Source organism: Prunus persica, chromosome G6 (assembly GCF_000346465.2).
Source record: "Prunus persica cultivar Lovell chromosome G6, Prunus_persica_NCBIv2, whole genome shotgun sequence".
In the NCBI taxonomy this organism is placed as follows: domain Eukaryota; kingdom Viridiplantae; phylum Streptophyta; class Magnoliopsida; order Rosales; family Rosaceae; genus Prunus; species Prunus persica.
In genome coordinates this window covers 22,090,521-22,105,980 of record NC_034014.1, presented here as the reverse complement: position 1 = coordinate 22,105,980, position 15,460 = coordinate 22,090,521, and the positions used below count along the sequence as shown (strand labels likewise).

Below are 15,460 nucleotides of genomic sequence, written 5' to 3'. Positions count from 1 at the left end.
TGTATGATGTATATATTGCATTTCTGTAATAAAGAATAGCCTGTAATAGAGAATTGATGAAGAAAGACAACAGGGAGTTTCATAACAGAATTGAATGCCTGAATTAGATAGAGCTCCACATATACTTTGAGAGACTTCAATCTCTAGTTTTATAGATTTTCCATGATTAAATCATCCTGCTCCCCTAGCTACAAAATTTGGGCTAACATTTCTCTGCTTAAAAAGCAAGCCCTGTTGGGCAGAATTTTTCATCATTGTCCACTACATCAAAAGTCAATCATAACAAAGTCTTAATGCAGACTAGTGAAAGTAAATTCTATGACCAGTTAGGGCTAGTTCCTTCTCTACTACCATCCATGTTGTGGGCACTCTCATCTTTTGTTCGAGCAATTTCTTCTCCTCCTGAGCTGGAATCATCTCCCATATTTTCATCATTGTCGTCCTTTCCTGATCCTAATACAGCATCTTCCAGCTTTTCAGAAGCATCCTCTTCACTTACGAAGCTCCATCCAGGAATGATCTTTCCTCCTCTTCTGATAACACTACCACTGTTGTAGAAACCCTGGGAGCCTATATTTACCTCGTTTCTATCAGGTTCGGAGGAAATGCTAGAAGGCCACCCAATACTTGCAGTACCAATGGCACCCATATGAAGGGCCAAATTGGTTTTGGTGCTTGTCCCATTAGTTTGCTGAGAAGTGATGGCGTTGTTAGTTCTTACGTAGTTACCCTTGTCATCATTACCTTTCATTTCTGAAGAGGCAGTATGCCCAATTCTATACATTTGGACATTGGGAAGGTCCTGCTGAAATTGATAGTGGAATTCAGGCATCATTGAATTGCTTCCATTAACCTCCAAGTTGCCACCAGAATGTGCGACAACGTTTGAGATATTGTTTCCCTGCTCTGCAGCAGCTGTGGAGTGATATGCTTTCTCTTTATCTTCTACCTTGTTGAGGATAACCTTCTCAAAAACATGTGGTTTCATCTCAAACTGATGAATCTTGCATGCTGCAGGTTTTCTACCTCGAGTTCGGCGATGAGACTCACCTGGAGAAGGTAATGCATCGACTGAAGCAACTGACCTCTTTGGTCTTCCTCTTTTTGATGGTTGTCCAGATAAAACAGCCCCACTAACTTGAGCAGTGGGCTCTTCCGCTGCCGGTTTCAGAGAAGACACTTCTGCTTCAAGCCTCACCAAGCGAATTTTGTAATCCATTATTTCTGATTGCAAGTGATTAATTACATTCCATAGCTGGACATTTTCTGCAGACTATAACCTCAAAACCAGAAAAAAAACTCAGTTTATAATCATATTGACTAAATCACAAAATTATATTAAACAGGTTTAAGGAAAAAAGAAAAAGATTTGTACTTGAGCATCCCAAAGTTGCTGGTGCTTCTGAGAAAGTTTAGTTGGTGCCCTGATAATTCCTTTTTGAAAGGATTGCCCAAGGGGTGTGGTGCAACTAGGCGGTAATGCAGGTGGTGAAGGAAAGTAGCCTCCTGGAAAAGCATATGTGCATAGAGGTTGTTGTGCCTGAGCCTGACCCCACCAAGATGGATCACAAGGACCTGTGAACAGGAAAGCTCAACCGTTGTATGACTCAAATTTTAAGTTGTGGTTTGATATCTTTAAATATCAAACTGGAAAGTGTGTAAGCAAACTGGAATTATGATCATGTGTATTGCATAGTTACTAAAGCTGTCACCACCTTCAACTAGTAGTCAAGAATGGCTTGATTATTTATCCAATACCACATTGAAGATTATTATGTTCCAGATCAATCAGTTAAGCAAGATAAGATAATAACGTCCAAAAGAAGTATGTTACAATGCATAACACAGAATAACAAAAGTTTTGCGTATACCTGGAAAGCCCGGATATGGGTACCCAACAGGGTAACAGAAATTAGGAACTTGAGCTTGATTTGTTGTTGAAGTTCCACCTCCAACAGCTGCAGGAGTTTGCCAACTAGTATCAGTAGCTCCGAAAGCAATGAATGACGGAAAAGTTGCCGGTGCTTTCAATCCGGGCAACGTGTAACCAGCTCTCTGGGGTAGCCATGAGGGAGCAGCTGATTGGGAATAATTGCTTGGTGGCAGGCCTTGTGGGACCTGATGGTTAGAGGCATTCTGTTGTAGATGTGGAAATTGTGGCCATTGGTTTATAACTCCAGGCAACGGTGCTTGAGTTGCAATAAAGGGTCTAGGCATGAAAAGGGATTGTTCCACTCCATGCTGAGGCGTGTACGGCCATTGAAGAGTTGATGGGTATTGGTGATTTAGGGACGGTGCATTGCCGTTTGAAGGACTATCAGTTTTTGTACTCTCTGTCAAAAGTGTCACATTTGGCTGGCTTTGGTCCTCCTTGCTCTGTTCATAAACAGATTCACCATGTTAAGTTGTAGAAAATGAATTTCTATTTCAGATAATGTAATTCTTGTTCTTCTAAGTTTATAGCCTTGGTATCTCAAAGCATAACATCATAGAGCACATTTGATCATCCCAAAAGTTAAGGAAATGGCTCAAATCTCTCAAGAACTCTTAGACAATGGAAGCTACTAAACAATGTCAATTACAAATTAACAAAAAACAAAAACAGAAGAAAAAGAAAGCTGCTCCACATAAATAATTCTACACGGGTTACTGTCATTTGCAGTAGATAACCTAAACCCTAAACCCAGACAGAAGACAACAATTTTCGGTGTTACATTACTTAGGGCAAATGAACTCTACAAATAGAAAGGGTTTTGACAAAAGCTAGACTGAAAAATGAGAATGATGAAGAGGGTTTCATACCAAAATGCCATTTGCCTCTGGTTCTTCATCGGTGGCGCAAGCAACCTTGTGGTCCTTCTTCTTCTCCATGGCCTTCAAAGAAACAGTCTTTGTTTATTTGTTTTTACATTTAAAGGACACTCTTTGTCTTCGAGAATCTCAGAAGTCAGAAACTTCCCTACAGCAGCTAAAATATATGCAAGAAAGGCAAAGAAAAAGTGCCCGAATGTCTTCAACCCCCAGAGAGAGAATATTGTGTGGAGGAATTTTTCACAGCCTTTTTCTGCTTCTTGTTCTGGTTCCAGACTTGTCCTGTATCTTGGACCAACTCTTTTTTTTGGGCCCCAAATTAATACAATAATTATGCTCTGCACAAAAAATTAATTAAAAAAGATGAAAACCATTTGAGCAGCATTGGAAACCAGCAGGAGAACAGAGAGCCGCAGTTTTAAGACTTCCCTGTACTGTCATTGGCTTAATTTCCTTCTTAAAAAATTCAGAAATTATGGAATGAGAAAGTGGCAAGTTACAGAAAATGTCGTCGTTTGAAGAAGGAATAACAGAGCTCGTCATTTTCAATGAGTATTTGATTTACGATATTCAATTTCCCAAGAGGTACCCACAGAGAAAAAAATCAAACACTGAAAGAATCTCCCGCCAAAACACACAAAGGGATACAATAAATTAACGAGTTAATAATGAAATATCCCGCAATTGATCCTTCAAAAATAGTTTTCAAATAGAGAATTGTGAGTCCAAATGATAGGAAAGTAAAATTTTAGTGCATGGAAGACCACCCCTCTAAAATCCTGCTCTGGTCAAATACTGCCCTTTTCCAATGTCTCCTCTGATTATGTACCTGCACGTGTGTACTAAAAAAAACAATAACAATAAACAAATGTATAGGTAAATTGATTAGGTTTTGGAATTCTTCTGGCTTCAATCAAATCCCTTGTTAAACAACATTCATGTCATTGAGAAGTCTTTAGTTCAGGAACAAAGAAAACCAGATCAATGTTACTACATGCTTTTGAAAACAAAATGATACCACTAATATCATTTAAATTGTCTCAGTAGTCGTCTCCCTCATCACCGTCTTCGCCCTCGTCAGCCTCGGCACCGACCTCCTCATAGTCCTTCTCCAGCGCAGCAAGATCCTCACGGGCTTCAGAAAACTCACCTTCCTCCATGCCCTCGCCCACGTACCAGTGAACAAATGCCCTCTTGGCATACATGAGGTCGAACTTGTGGTCAATGCGCGAGAACACTTCAGCCACGCTGGTGGAGTTTGAGATCATGCACACTGCCCTCTGAACCTTGGCAAGATCGCCACCTGGAACAACAGTTGGGGGCTGGTAGTTAATTCCGCATTTGAATCCAGTTGGGCACCAGTCGACGAATTGGATAGTGCGCTTGGTCTTGATGGTGGCCACAGCTGCATTGACATCCTTGGGCACCACATCCCCTCTGTACATCAGACAGCAGGCCATGTATTTCCCATGGCGTGGGTCGCACTTAGCCATCATCGATGAAGGCTCGAATGCGCTGTTGGTGATCTCTGCAACTGAAAGCTGCTCGTGATAGGCCTTCTCAGCTGAGATAACGGGAGCATAGGACGAAAGCATGAAATGGATCCTGGGGTATGGCACAAGATTAGTCTGGAACTCTGTTACATCCACATTCAAGGCACCATCGAACCTCAGGGATGCAGTCAGGGATGATATCACCTAGAGAACACAAAGCAGAAGAACATTAGTATACATGATCCTTCAATGAGAGAAACAAAAAGTGGTGAGTTACATAAAGTAAAATATGAACAATACCTGAGAAACCAAGCGGTTAAGGTTGGTATAGGTAGGACGCTCAATGTCAAGGGAGCGCCTGCATATGTCATAAATGGCCTCGTTATCCAGCAGCACAGCAACATCAGTGTGTTCCAAGAGGGAGTGGGTCGAGAGGACACTGTTGTAGGGCTCAACAACAGAGGTTGAAACCTGTGGAGAGGGGTAGACAGTGAACCCGAGCTTGGACTTCTTGCCATAGTCCACTGACAGACGTTCCAGTAGAAGGGAGCCAAGACCTGAACCAGTGCCTCCGCCCACAGCATTGAAAACCAGGAACCCTTGGAGGCCAGTGCAGTTGTCAGCAAGCTTTCGGATGCGGTCCAGGCACAGATCAACAATCTCTTTCCCAACTGATAAAAACAAAGAAATGTAAGCTGCTTGCTAAAGAAAATCACAAATCACAACAAAAGGGGTTAAATAGTTACTGGTATAGTGGCCACGAGCAAAGTTATTGGCTGCATCTTCCTTGCCGCTGATGAGCTGTTCAGGGTGGAAGAGTTGGCGGTATGTCCCAGTCCTGACTTCATCAATGACAGTGGGCTCCAAATCTACAAACACAGCACGAGGAACATGCTTCCCAGCACCAGTCTCACTGAAGAAGGTGTTGAAAGCATCATCACCTCCCCCAATGGTCTTATCACTTGGCATCTGGCCATCAGGCTGTGGAAGACATTAAATTTAGAACATCATATCAGGATTACAAACCAAATGACACCCATCAAAACTGGATCACCAGACCATGTTCTTAATAGTGATTATAAAATGCACAACAATTCTAATACTTAGAGCAAAAAACTACATACACAGTAAAAGATTATAGCTGATTCAAAACTACTAACATTGAACAATTTTACCAGATGTAAACAAGCATTTCAGAATCCAAACAGTTCAAACAAATTCTCATGTCTCATAAAGCTTTATAAAAATAAAAATTAATGCAAATCCACGTCTAAAATAAAATAACAAACCTAATTTAAACAAAAAGAAAAGCACCAACAGCATGTTCTAATTCAATATAAATTACTAGATCTAATACACTGCCTAGACATGCAACATATTTAAACAGAACCTAACAGATCTAGTCAAAATAAAAGGGAACAAGCAATGCTTATCATTGTCTATCATATAAACCAAGAGAAATTGCAGATCCGGTCCACAAATTACAAATAATCGAACAGGATCAAGTAAAATTAGCCATTCATTTCGTAAATCCACACCAAAGAGCCATAGAGAAGCCTAGAAACCCTGGATCCAGCGTAAATTGAAGAAAAATGAAGCAAATCTAGCCAGAATGAGGCAAATTGAAGAAAGATAAGGTCCAAGATCTAGCAGAATCCCAAATAAATCGCACAACAAATGAGAGAAAAAGAAGAGATACGTACATGGATTCCATGCTCGAGACAGTAAAGCTCCCAGCAAGCATTGCCGACCTGAATACCAGCCTGACCGATGTGAATGGAGATGCACTCCCTCATTTTCGCTAAGAGAAAGAAAACCCTAGAAAGCTAAGGAGAGGAGGTGAAAATGGAAGTAACAGAGAGACTGAGAAAAAGAGAACGGGCGTTTATTAAGACGCCAAAGGTGGAAGACAAGGCAATGTGGGTCTGGTTTTTCGCTATGTTGGGGTTTTTATAATTGGGGACGAGGGGAATTGGAGCGGGAAGGGGATTTTAACCGCGGTTAGTTTACACGGGGAGGTGAATGCTTTTTTACCTGCTGTTATTGGCTGTTGTTGCAGTTGCACAGCCCTTTTTTTCTTTTAACTGCTCCAAAACTAACCGCGTCGCTTGTTTCACGGGAACGGTTCGCTTTTTTGTAATTTCAAATTTTGAATGAGTTTGAAAGTGTTTGTGAGGTGAAGACGATGGCGTTTTACCTCTGCATAATGCACGTGCTTCCATGTGCTTCGAAAATAAAAGGGAAAAAGCGAAAAGTAAAACATTAGCAGGACACCTAGGGGTCGTTTGGTACACAGGCTTGACTTGGACTGGCTTGGATTAAATTTAATACCACGTTTGTTTCATTTAATTCTAGTCTTAGATGGGATTGCTAATACCGGGCCCACCAAAAACACCTCCTTAGGAGGGGACTACTAATCTCATGTAGAAAGGGAGGATTAGCTAGTCCTATGTTTACCAATATATGAGATGCATATATTATATTGTAATACTAATAACATATATTACTATTATTATTACTACATACACATATACTATAATGTACATATATACATGTATATACACATATATACATATATAATATATATAAATACATATAGATATATACACATATATTATTATTATAATATACTCATATACACATACATAGTAATATTATAATAATAGCACACATGTATACATGTATATATGTAATATATATTATTTTATATATTAATGTACATATATACACGTATATACATGTATATATAAACACATATATATACATATATAATATATAAATACATATAGATATATACACGTATATTATTATTATAATATACTCATATACACATGCATATTAATATTATAATAATAGCATACATGTAAATATGTAATATATATATTATTATAATACATATATATAAGTATATATACATATATGTGTATATATTATACCCATGTATGTATTATAATATACATATACACACGTATATAGACATATACATTATATATTTATACTATATGTATATATATTATAATATACATATATACACGTATATACATGTATATTATTATTATAACATACCCATATATATTATCTATTATAATATACATATGTATATGTATATGTATTATACCCATGTATATATTATAATATATAGATACACCTATATACACATATATTATATACATGTATATACGTATATATATATGTATATTATAATATATAATATATATATACATATATTATATATACATATGTATTTTGTAATATATATATATAATATATATGTATATATACATACATATATAATATACATATATACACATATATACATGTATATTATTATTATTATTATTATTATTATTATTATAACATACCCATATATATATTATATATTATAATATACATACATATATATATAAATATATGTATATATGTATTATACCCATGTATATTATAATATACATATATACACTTATATATATGTATGTACGTTTATATTATTTAAAATATATAATATTATTATAATATACTTATATACATGTATATACATATATATTATATATATTATAAAATACATATATACATATATATAGATATTTTTGAAAAAATAAAAAAATTATAGTCCTAGTCCAAGCATACACCAAACGCAGGATAAGTGTTATCTAACTTAGACCAAGCCAAGCCAAGCCAAGTCAGTCCCTAAGCATAGTCCATGCCAAGACAGTCCTGTGTACCAAACGAGCCCCTAATGTGTTAGTTTTTGTGGAGACTACTGTGCAACAAAAAGAGAAGAGAAGTATACATCCAAAAGTAGGTTTTATATCCCCAACATTAGCCGGACCTAGGGGTGTACAAAATTCAATCCAATTCGAACAAATTGATTAATCTAATTCAATTTTAATCGGTTTTGATGATTTGATGGATTGGATTTGATCCGTAATTTTGAAAATCGACATGATTGGACCAGATGATGGATTTGCTCATGAGAATCCAATCCAATTTAATTAATTTTATATTTATTTTGCTATTATAGGTATTTGTAGTTGAAAAGTTATGAATATTTTAAGTCATTTAATGGAGTTATGTTTAATGTATTATATAATCAATGTTGTAAATGCATGAGTTGGTGGATGACCACCATACCTCTTAATATTCCACCGTTGGATTTTATGTAACCTATGCACTAAGTATTTGTAATTAATGCTTGTAACCTATAGGTATATTGTAAATGATGGTATTCAATCTCCTATCTTGTAAGCCTATAAATAGGTGGTTCTACCAAAGATTTAGTGAAGAATAAACATACTGAAACTTTGTCTTTAGCATATCACTTCTCTCTACATTTTCTCCCTCTAGTTTTATAACACGTTATCAGCACGACATTGCTCTTGGTATATTTTCTTTCTCTGAATTTTCTTTCTTCTTATATGAGCTAGAGTCATCACATGGTATAGAGTTTCTTTGTACTCACCATCAAACTTCATCATGCTTGTTTAAGAAAAAAATTCTTATTCTTATTACACATGAATATAATGCCATGTTTTTATTTTTATTTGTTTGTTTATTTAATTTTAAGTATGATCTTAATTATTATGATGAGTTTGAATTATACAAAAGATCAGGGGCCCGAAGTTCCGTGATCCTCATCATATAACTAGATTAGGATATAGAGTCCTTTTGATTGAATCAGAACCTGAAGTTCTTTGATTCCAAATAATTGAGGGCGTGAAGTTCCGCGAATTTAAAGAGCACATAAGGACATAAAACTCCTCGATTTTGTATTAATCAAAATCAGAATTCCATGAGGCCTACATATGTCAAGAACTTGAACCAGAAGTTTTGAGTGCATATACATCGATTTGAGTATGAAGTTCAAAGCACAACTATTAATTCAGTTTATTTAGATCTACGTATTCGTACCTGAAGTTTCGAATATATATTGATATGAACCTGAAGTTCATAGTTTTTCATGGATCTTAATACTATATATGAACTTGAAGTTCATTACTTATTTGTGCCTATATGAACCTGAATTGGTTGGAAATCCAATTCTTAAACTTGTAGTTTTATCTACATATTGAATCCACATTAATATTGGATTATCTTGGAATTTCATAATCTTTAATTGATTTATTTTATTCCTTGTTTATACCACTTTACTTATTTTATTATATTTTATTTTATTTATGTTAGGTTATTAATTAATTTCGTTTTACAATGGTAATGTTTTGTATTACCGCCCCAATATTGATAGCCAGAGGCGTCTATTGGAGAAACTTCCTACTTTCTTTTGTGGGTAGGAAGTTTATGATGTTATGAACTAAAAGTTCTTGAGGCCCCAATATTACACAACTATTATAGTTGAAGATTATGATGTCATGAACTAGAAGTTCATTGACCGAATAACTTTTATGTTGTGACATGACTATCTTGGCAATCCATGTCCCACAATGATGCATAAGATTTTTATAAATTTGTAAGGACATCGTTTAAAGACTCGAATTATTGTCTTGTCCAACAATATCATTACAAAGAACGCTCACAAATAAAAGCTGTCATAAGATCATCTCAGTCAAAAATTAACTTTGAGCCATCTTTCCTGAAATAATTCAAGGGGATATTTGTGAGCCTATACAACATCTAATTATGGATCACTTCACCAGTTTTACTGAATGTGCCTACTAAAATAGTCACATATTTGATAACGACTGTGAGTTTATTTTCCTACATTTTGAGACAATTTTCCCGCCGTTAAGGAGAGAAATGACAATTCCTAAAGAACGTCGTGAAATAGTGTTGAATCAATCCGCTTTTGTCTCATCAAGATAATGCATATATAAGTTGTACATATGCTAACATGGATTGATATTCTCGTATCACAATCCATTAACATGGTGACTATATATATAATGCATGCCTGAAGCATGTCAGGAATATAGGTTCTAAAGACTTAACTCCTCAGAAATGGAGATTATTTGAAAAATTCAAGCCCTATAAAAAATAACGCTCTATAGGAGGTTATGATCCACATATTTTAAATAATTCATTGTAAAAGAGATGTTTGTCCCATAAGTGACAACATAAGCCCCTGAAGAGGCATTGGTACCCCAAAGCAATGAGATGATTATAAATTATGCATGTGCATGCACATAAGAATTGTGGGATCACAAATTGATGATACATTTGGTTTATTAGTAGCTACTACAATCATCAAGGGCTATGATTATATTAAATCACGTTTCATGAATGTCGACAAGTTAAGTGATTGGCCAAAAATGGAAATAGGCAATTCCATTTATCACTAAATAAGAAGAGTTGGATATTGAACCTATAACTCAAACACCAAATTACAAATGTTCAGTATGAAGGTTACGAATTGGTGTTTGTGAAGTGAAATAAGATCACTAATATGACATAAGGTTTCCTGGGAGAGACATGTGATTTTAGTCTCCAATCTCATCGTAAATGCATCCACATTTCTATAAGTGCGGTTGTTACTTTAACGCAAAACTTATAGTATGTGTTAAATGCATATTTATTAAGACTATATGGTACATGGAAATCCTCAAAGCTCATGAAATATTTGAGATATATCGGATGAAGCAACCTCTTGAAAGATATAAAGTACCACAATATTCTTAATTAAGAGTTAACACTAAGAATTTGAGTATTTTGAATTCAAATTTGATATTGTTGTAACATATTCTAACTACTAAATTAGTTGTTGATACTCCTAAAGATTTCAATCATTTGAAAAGTGAAAAGCAGGTTGAATAGTGTGATAGATGATCATGTATGAACACAATGTTGCTTGTATTGCTCAAATCAGAGAAGGAGAGATATTAATCAGGGGGAGATATCAATCAGGGGGAGCATCCCAATTCTACTACATCAAGGCATATGCGCGTTGTACTCTTTTTCCCTTCGACTAGGTTTTTGTCCCACTGGGTTTTTCCTAGCAAGGTTTTAACGAGACAATATAAGCTCATCCATCACCATATCAATGATTCAGAAGAAAGTTTCACTTTTTTTCCCTTCGCTTTGGTTTTGTCTCACTGGGTTTTCCAAGCAAGGTTTTTAATGAGGGAACTATGTCATTGTATGGTGGACATCCAAGGGGGAGTGTTGTAAATGCATGAGTTGGTGGATGACCACCATACCTCTTAATATTCCACCGTTGGATTTTATGTAACCTATGCACTAAGTATTTGTAATTAATGCTTGTAACCTATAGGTATATTGTAAATGATGGTATTCAATCTCCTATCTTGTAAGCCTATAAATAGGTGGTTCTACCAAAGATTTAGTGAAGAATAAACATGGTGAAACTTTGTCTTTAGCATATCACTTCTCTCTACATTTTCTCCCTCTAGTTTTATAACAATCAAAACAATTTTCTCTAGTATTTCATTTATATTTTACATTTACCTCTATTAATATGTCTTGTTAGATTAAACCTAAAAATAAATATTTAATATTTGGGTGATTGGCACCCTAAAATTTGCTTTTTGCACCCCACATTCTCTTTACACCACACTGAATTTTAGTAAAATTTAAAATTACTCGCTGCACCTCATTTTTCTTCCTAAATTGCCCTCATGAACCTCATTCCTTAAATTACCTGTGTAAACCCCACCGAAATCGTTACCTTGTTCAATGATAGTCCACCAAATTTGTTTCCGTTTTTCAGTGGCTATCTACCGAATGTGTTTCCGTTGTTCAGTGGTAGTCCACCGTATCTGTTTCCGTTTTTTAGTGATAGTCCACCGAATTTATTTCCGTTTTTCAGTGGTAGTATACTGAATTCGTTTCTTGTTTCAGTGATCATCTACTGAATTCATTACTGAGTTTGTACTTAATATTGTTTTTTTAGATAAGAAGAGGACTCACAGAGATACTACTGATGATTCTTCATCTCGACTTGATAGACAGCGTCTCATAGCCTCAACGAGGAGACATAAAGCTGCCAAGTTAGCCTCTCAAGAGGACTTGACCCAGCATAGTCCCCAGACCACTTTGAGGATATGACAGAATTTATTGAATTCAATGGATGTATACTCTCCTCCCCTGTCACTTCTCAATTTCCTCAACTTATATCTACTTTGCAGTTCAACAGTGGCCTTAAATCTCTTAAACACATTGAATAATTCAGACTTGTATCTCAAAAAGTAAATCCAGAACATCCGAGTACAATAGTCTATAAAGGTAAGAAAGTACCTATTACCTGCCTTTGTGACAGTCTGCATTGGACCACATATATGACTATGTATAAGTTCTAGAGGAGTGAATGCTCTAGTAGTAGCTGCCCTTGGAAATGTCTCCCTGCAGTGTTTACCTAGAACACAACCCTCACATACTTCTTTAACTGCTTTGATTTCTGGTAAACCCACCACCATTTCTTGTTCCTGCAACAGCTTCAAACTGCTCATGTTCAAATGTCTCAACCTCCTATGCCACATAGTTGTAGAGTGACACATACTTACCTTATAGGTAGTGTGTATTCTGGACTACAATTTCACTGGAAAGCTTCGATTGCCTCTCATTTGTACCTTTGCAACCATGTTGGAGTATGAACTGTCATCATAAATTTCCACCTTGTGATCTCCAAACACCAAGTAGTAGCCATGCTCCATCATTTTACCCACGCTGAGTAAGTTTTCCTTCAGTCCAGGCACCAGCATAACCTTCTTGATGTATCTCTTGCCTATTTTTGTTTCAACCACCAGATTTCCTTTCCCAGTCACTTCAAAAGGTTGTCCAGTACTCATTTCAACCTTTGCAGTCACAGTCTTGTCAATATCAATAAGTAGATCCTCCTTACCTGTCATATGGTTACTACATCCACTATCTATATACCATACACCCTCATATCCTTTTACACTAGTATTGGAGTTGTTATTAGCATAAAACATGGTTGGGTTAGATTCTACCTGAGTGGCATACTTGAGTTGTTGCACTAGTTTCTCAGATTTTTCTGGTTTCTTGCTATAACAGTCCCTTGCAAGATGACCAAACTTGTCACAGTTGTAGCACTTTGGCTTGCCCTTAAATCGACACTCACCAAAAGGCATTTTGCCATAGTGCTTGTAGGTATTTCTAGGACCATCAATGGATTTGTTATCCCATTTGTTACCTTTTGCCTTCCAATTCTTCTGATCCTTAGTACTTTGATTTCCAGTGGGCTTATCTGATTTGGGATTCACACTTAGACTAGTAAATGCTCTCTCAGTTTTGTTTTCAGAATGCCTATCTAGCCTTAACTCAAAGCTCTTCAAAAAGGCTACCACTTCTTGTACCTCAATCACATCCAAATCCTTCGAATGTTCAATAACAAAGCGGATAGAATCATAGGCTGATGGCAGACTAATTAACACCTTTTAAACAACTCGTTGTCTAGATAATTCCTCTCCATAGCTCCTCATTTGATTTATTATATCAAATAATCTTGTAAGATAAACAGATAGTGATTCATCATCTCTCATTCTTGTATATTCAAACTCCCTACGAAGACCTTGTAATTTAACACTTCTGACCTGTTTATCACCATGGAATTCTTGCATCAAGATATCCCAAGCTCCCTTATAGGTATCTTCGTGAGAGATCCGAGGAAAAATCGCATCAAAAACTGCTCCTTGAATCAGACCCAAAGCTTTAGCATCCTTCATAAGCACCTCTATGAGAGTCATCTTCCCAGCATCGTTTGATTCTTCTTTTTCTTTCTTCTTTGCATCAGCTCCCTTCGAATCTGAGCATTCTACTCCCTTCTCAACAAATTCCTATAACCCAAGAGATTTGAAGATGGTTTTCATTCTTATGCTCTAGAATTCATAGTTCTCGTCATTGAAAATTGGCGCTCTCAGCTCACCTCCTTCAGACCCAGCCATGTTAGACACAGATCTTGTAAGCAATTTCTTCAATCTCAAATCGCTTCTTTCACAGATTCAAACACCCAGAGTTAAGCGATCAAACCTGGCTCTAAGGCCATGTTAGATTTTGGAGAGAGAGAGAGAGAGAGAGAGAGAGAGAGAGAGAGGAGCAAAATGTATTCTGTTACTTCATTCACGCACATACTGTGCACACATCACTGTTGGGAACAAGATATTCCCACTTTACATCATCCAAATCTAGCCATCCATTCTTCTATTCTAAGATTACATCTTAGTTGTCCACTTGGACTGTGATCCAAGGGCCCACATTTAAAGCTGTAAAGTTAAACTAATTACAAACTAATATCAGCTAAATCACTTATACTTCAACATAATGACATGCTTAGTCATTGGTTTGGCACCAAAACATGCCAAATTTTAGTCTTTTTGCGGTTGTGTTGAGTAGTCTAGCTTATCTATTAGATAATTTGTCCCCTGTTTTGTAATAAATAGATGCAAGACCAAATTTCTGAATTTTTCATGCATCTCATTGTGCCAAATTTTATCTCATGGTCCTAATTTAATTTAATTTAATTTTTCCAACAATTGGATGTTTGAAGAATATATGCATTATTTTTGTCATCTCTAATGAAAAGAAAAACATATTATATTATTCGTTTAAGTGTAGAGTTCTATTTTATGAGACTTGAGATGTTTATGTGTACCTGCAGTCTCGAGAGATTTTCCCTTGTTTGGAGGTCAAAACAACTTGGGTTGGCAGCCATGCATAATTTCAGAGTTTAAGTTGATGGTGTAATCATAGTTGGTTAGCTTAGCTGCTTGCTTCAGTGTAAATGCCTTTTTTTTGTTGGATGCTGGAAGTGCCTCTTATAATTGGCTAAGTAGCAAGATGTGGTGTCATCAAATGCTCTGCAAAGAGGTTCGTCACATTACATTAGTCATATATGTGATATGAATCATACACTTTGTGCTTTTGAACATTCAAATTGAGATAGATTTTTCTGTATGTCTGCAATTGACGTTGACTTTTAAGCCTTACATGAGTTTGTTGATTTTGATTGTTTGATCTCTTACAATCCGGATTCAGGTATTTTTAGATGGAGTGGAAATCCAAACAAAATGCAGACCTCTCTGAAGATCAAAGCAATAAGAAGTAAAGTTTGATCTTGTTATGTTCAGTATTGAAGATCAGGTTGCTGAGAAACTTATGGCAATATGCCCAGTTAAAGTATTTGATATTGAAGATATTGGCAAAGGTAAAGGATTTTTCTTTAATGGCAT

At 36.1% G+C, this 15,460-nt stretch overlaps 2 protein-coding genes across 2 annotated transcripts; both read right to left on the bottom strand.

Annotated features, from left to right (window-relative positions):
• On the bottom strand, nucleotides 82–3,087 carry LOC18772178. Its single transcript, XM_007207113.2, has 4 exons — nucleotides 2,803–3,087; nucleotides 1,872–2,376; nucleotides 1,376–1,575; nucleotides 82–1,273 (listed from the first exon to the last, which is right to left on the bottom strand). The coding sequence occupies exons 1-4, from the start codon at nucleotides 2,869–2,871 to the stop codon at nucleotides 317–319; spliced, it is 1,731 nt and encodes a 576-aa protein (XP_007207175.2). The 5' UTR covers nucleotides 2,872–3,087; the 3' UTR covers nucleotides 82–316.
• LOC18774137 (tubulin alpha chain) lies at nucleotides 3,683–6,334 on the bottom strand. The gene is made up of 4 exons (XM_007205121.2): nucleotides 6,008–6,334; nucleotides 5,051–5,285; nucleotides 4,605–4,975; nucleotides 3,683–4,508 (listed from the first exon to the last, which is right to left on the bottom strand). The coding sequence occupies exons 1-4, from the start codon at nucleotides 6,098–6,100 to the stop codon at nucleotides 3,852–3,854; spliced, it is 1,356 nt and encodes a 451-aa protein (XP_007205183.1). The 5' UTR covers nucleotides 6,101–6,334; the 3' UTR covers nucleotides 3,683–3,851.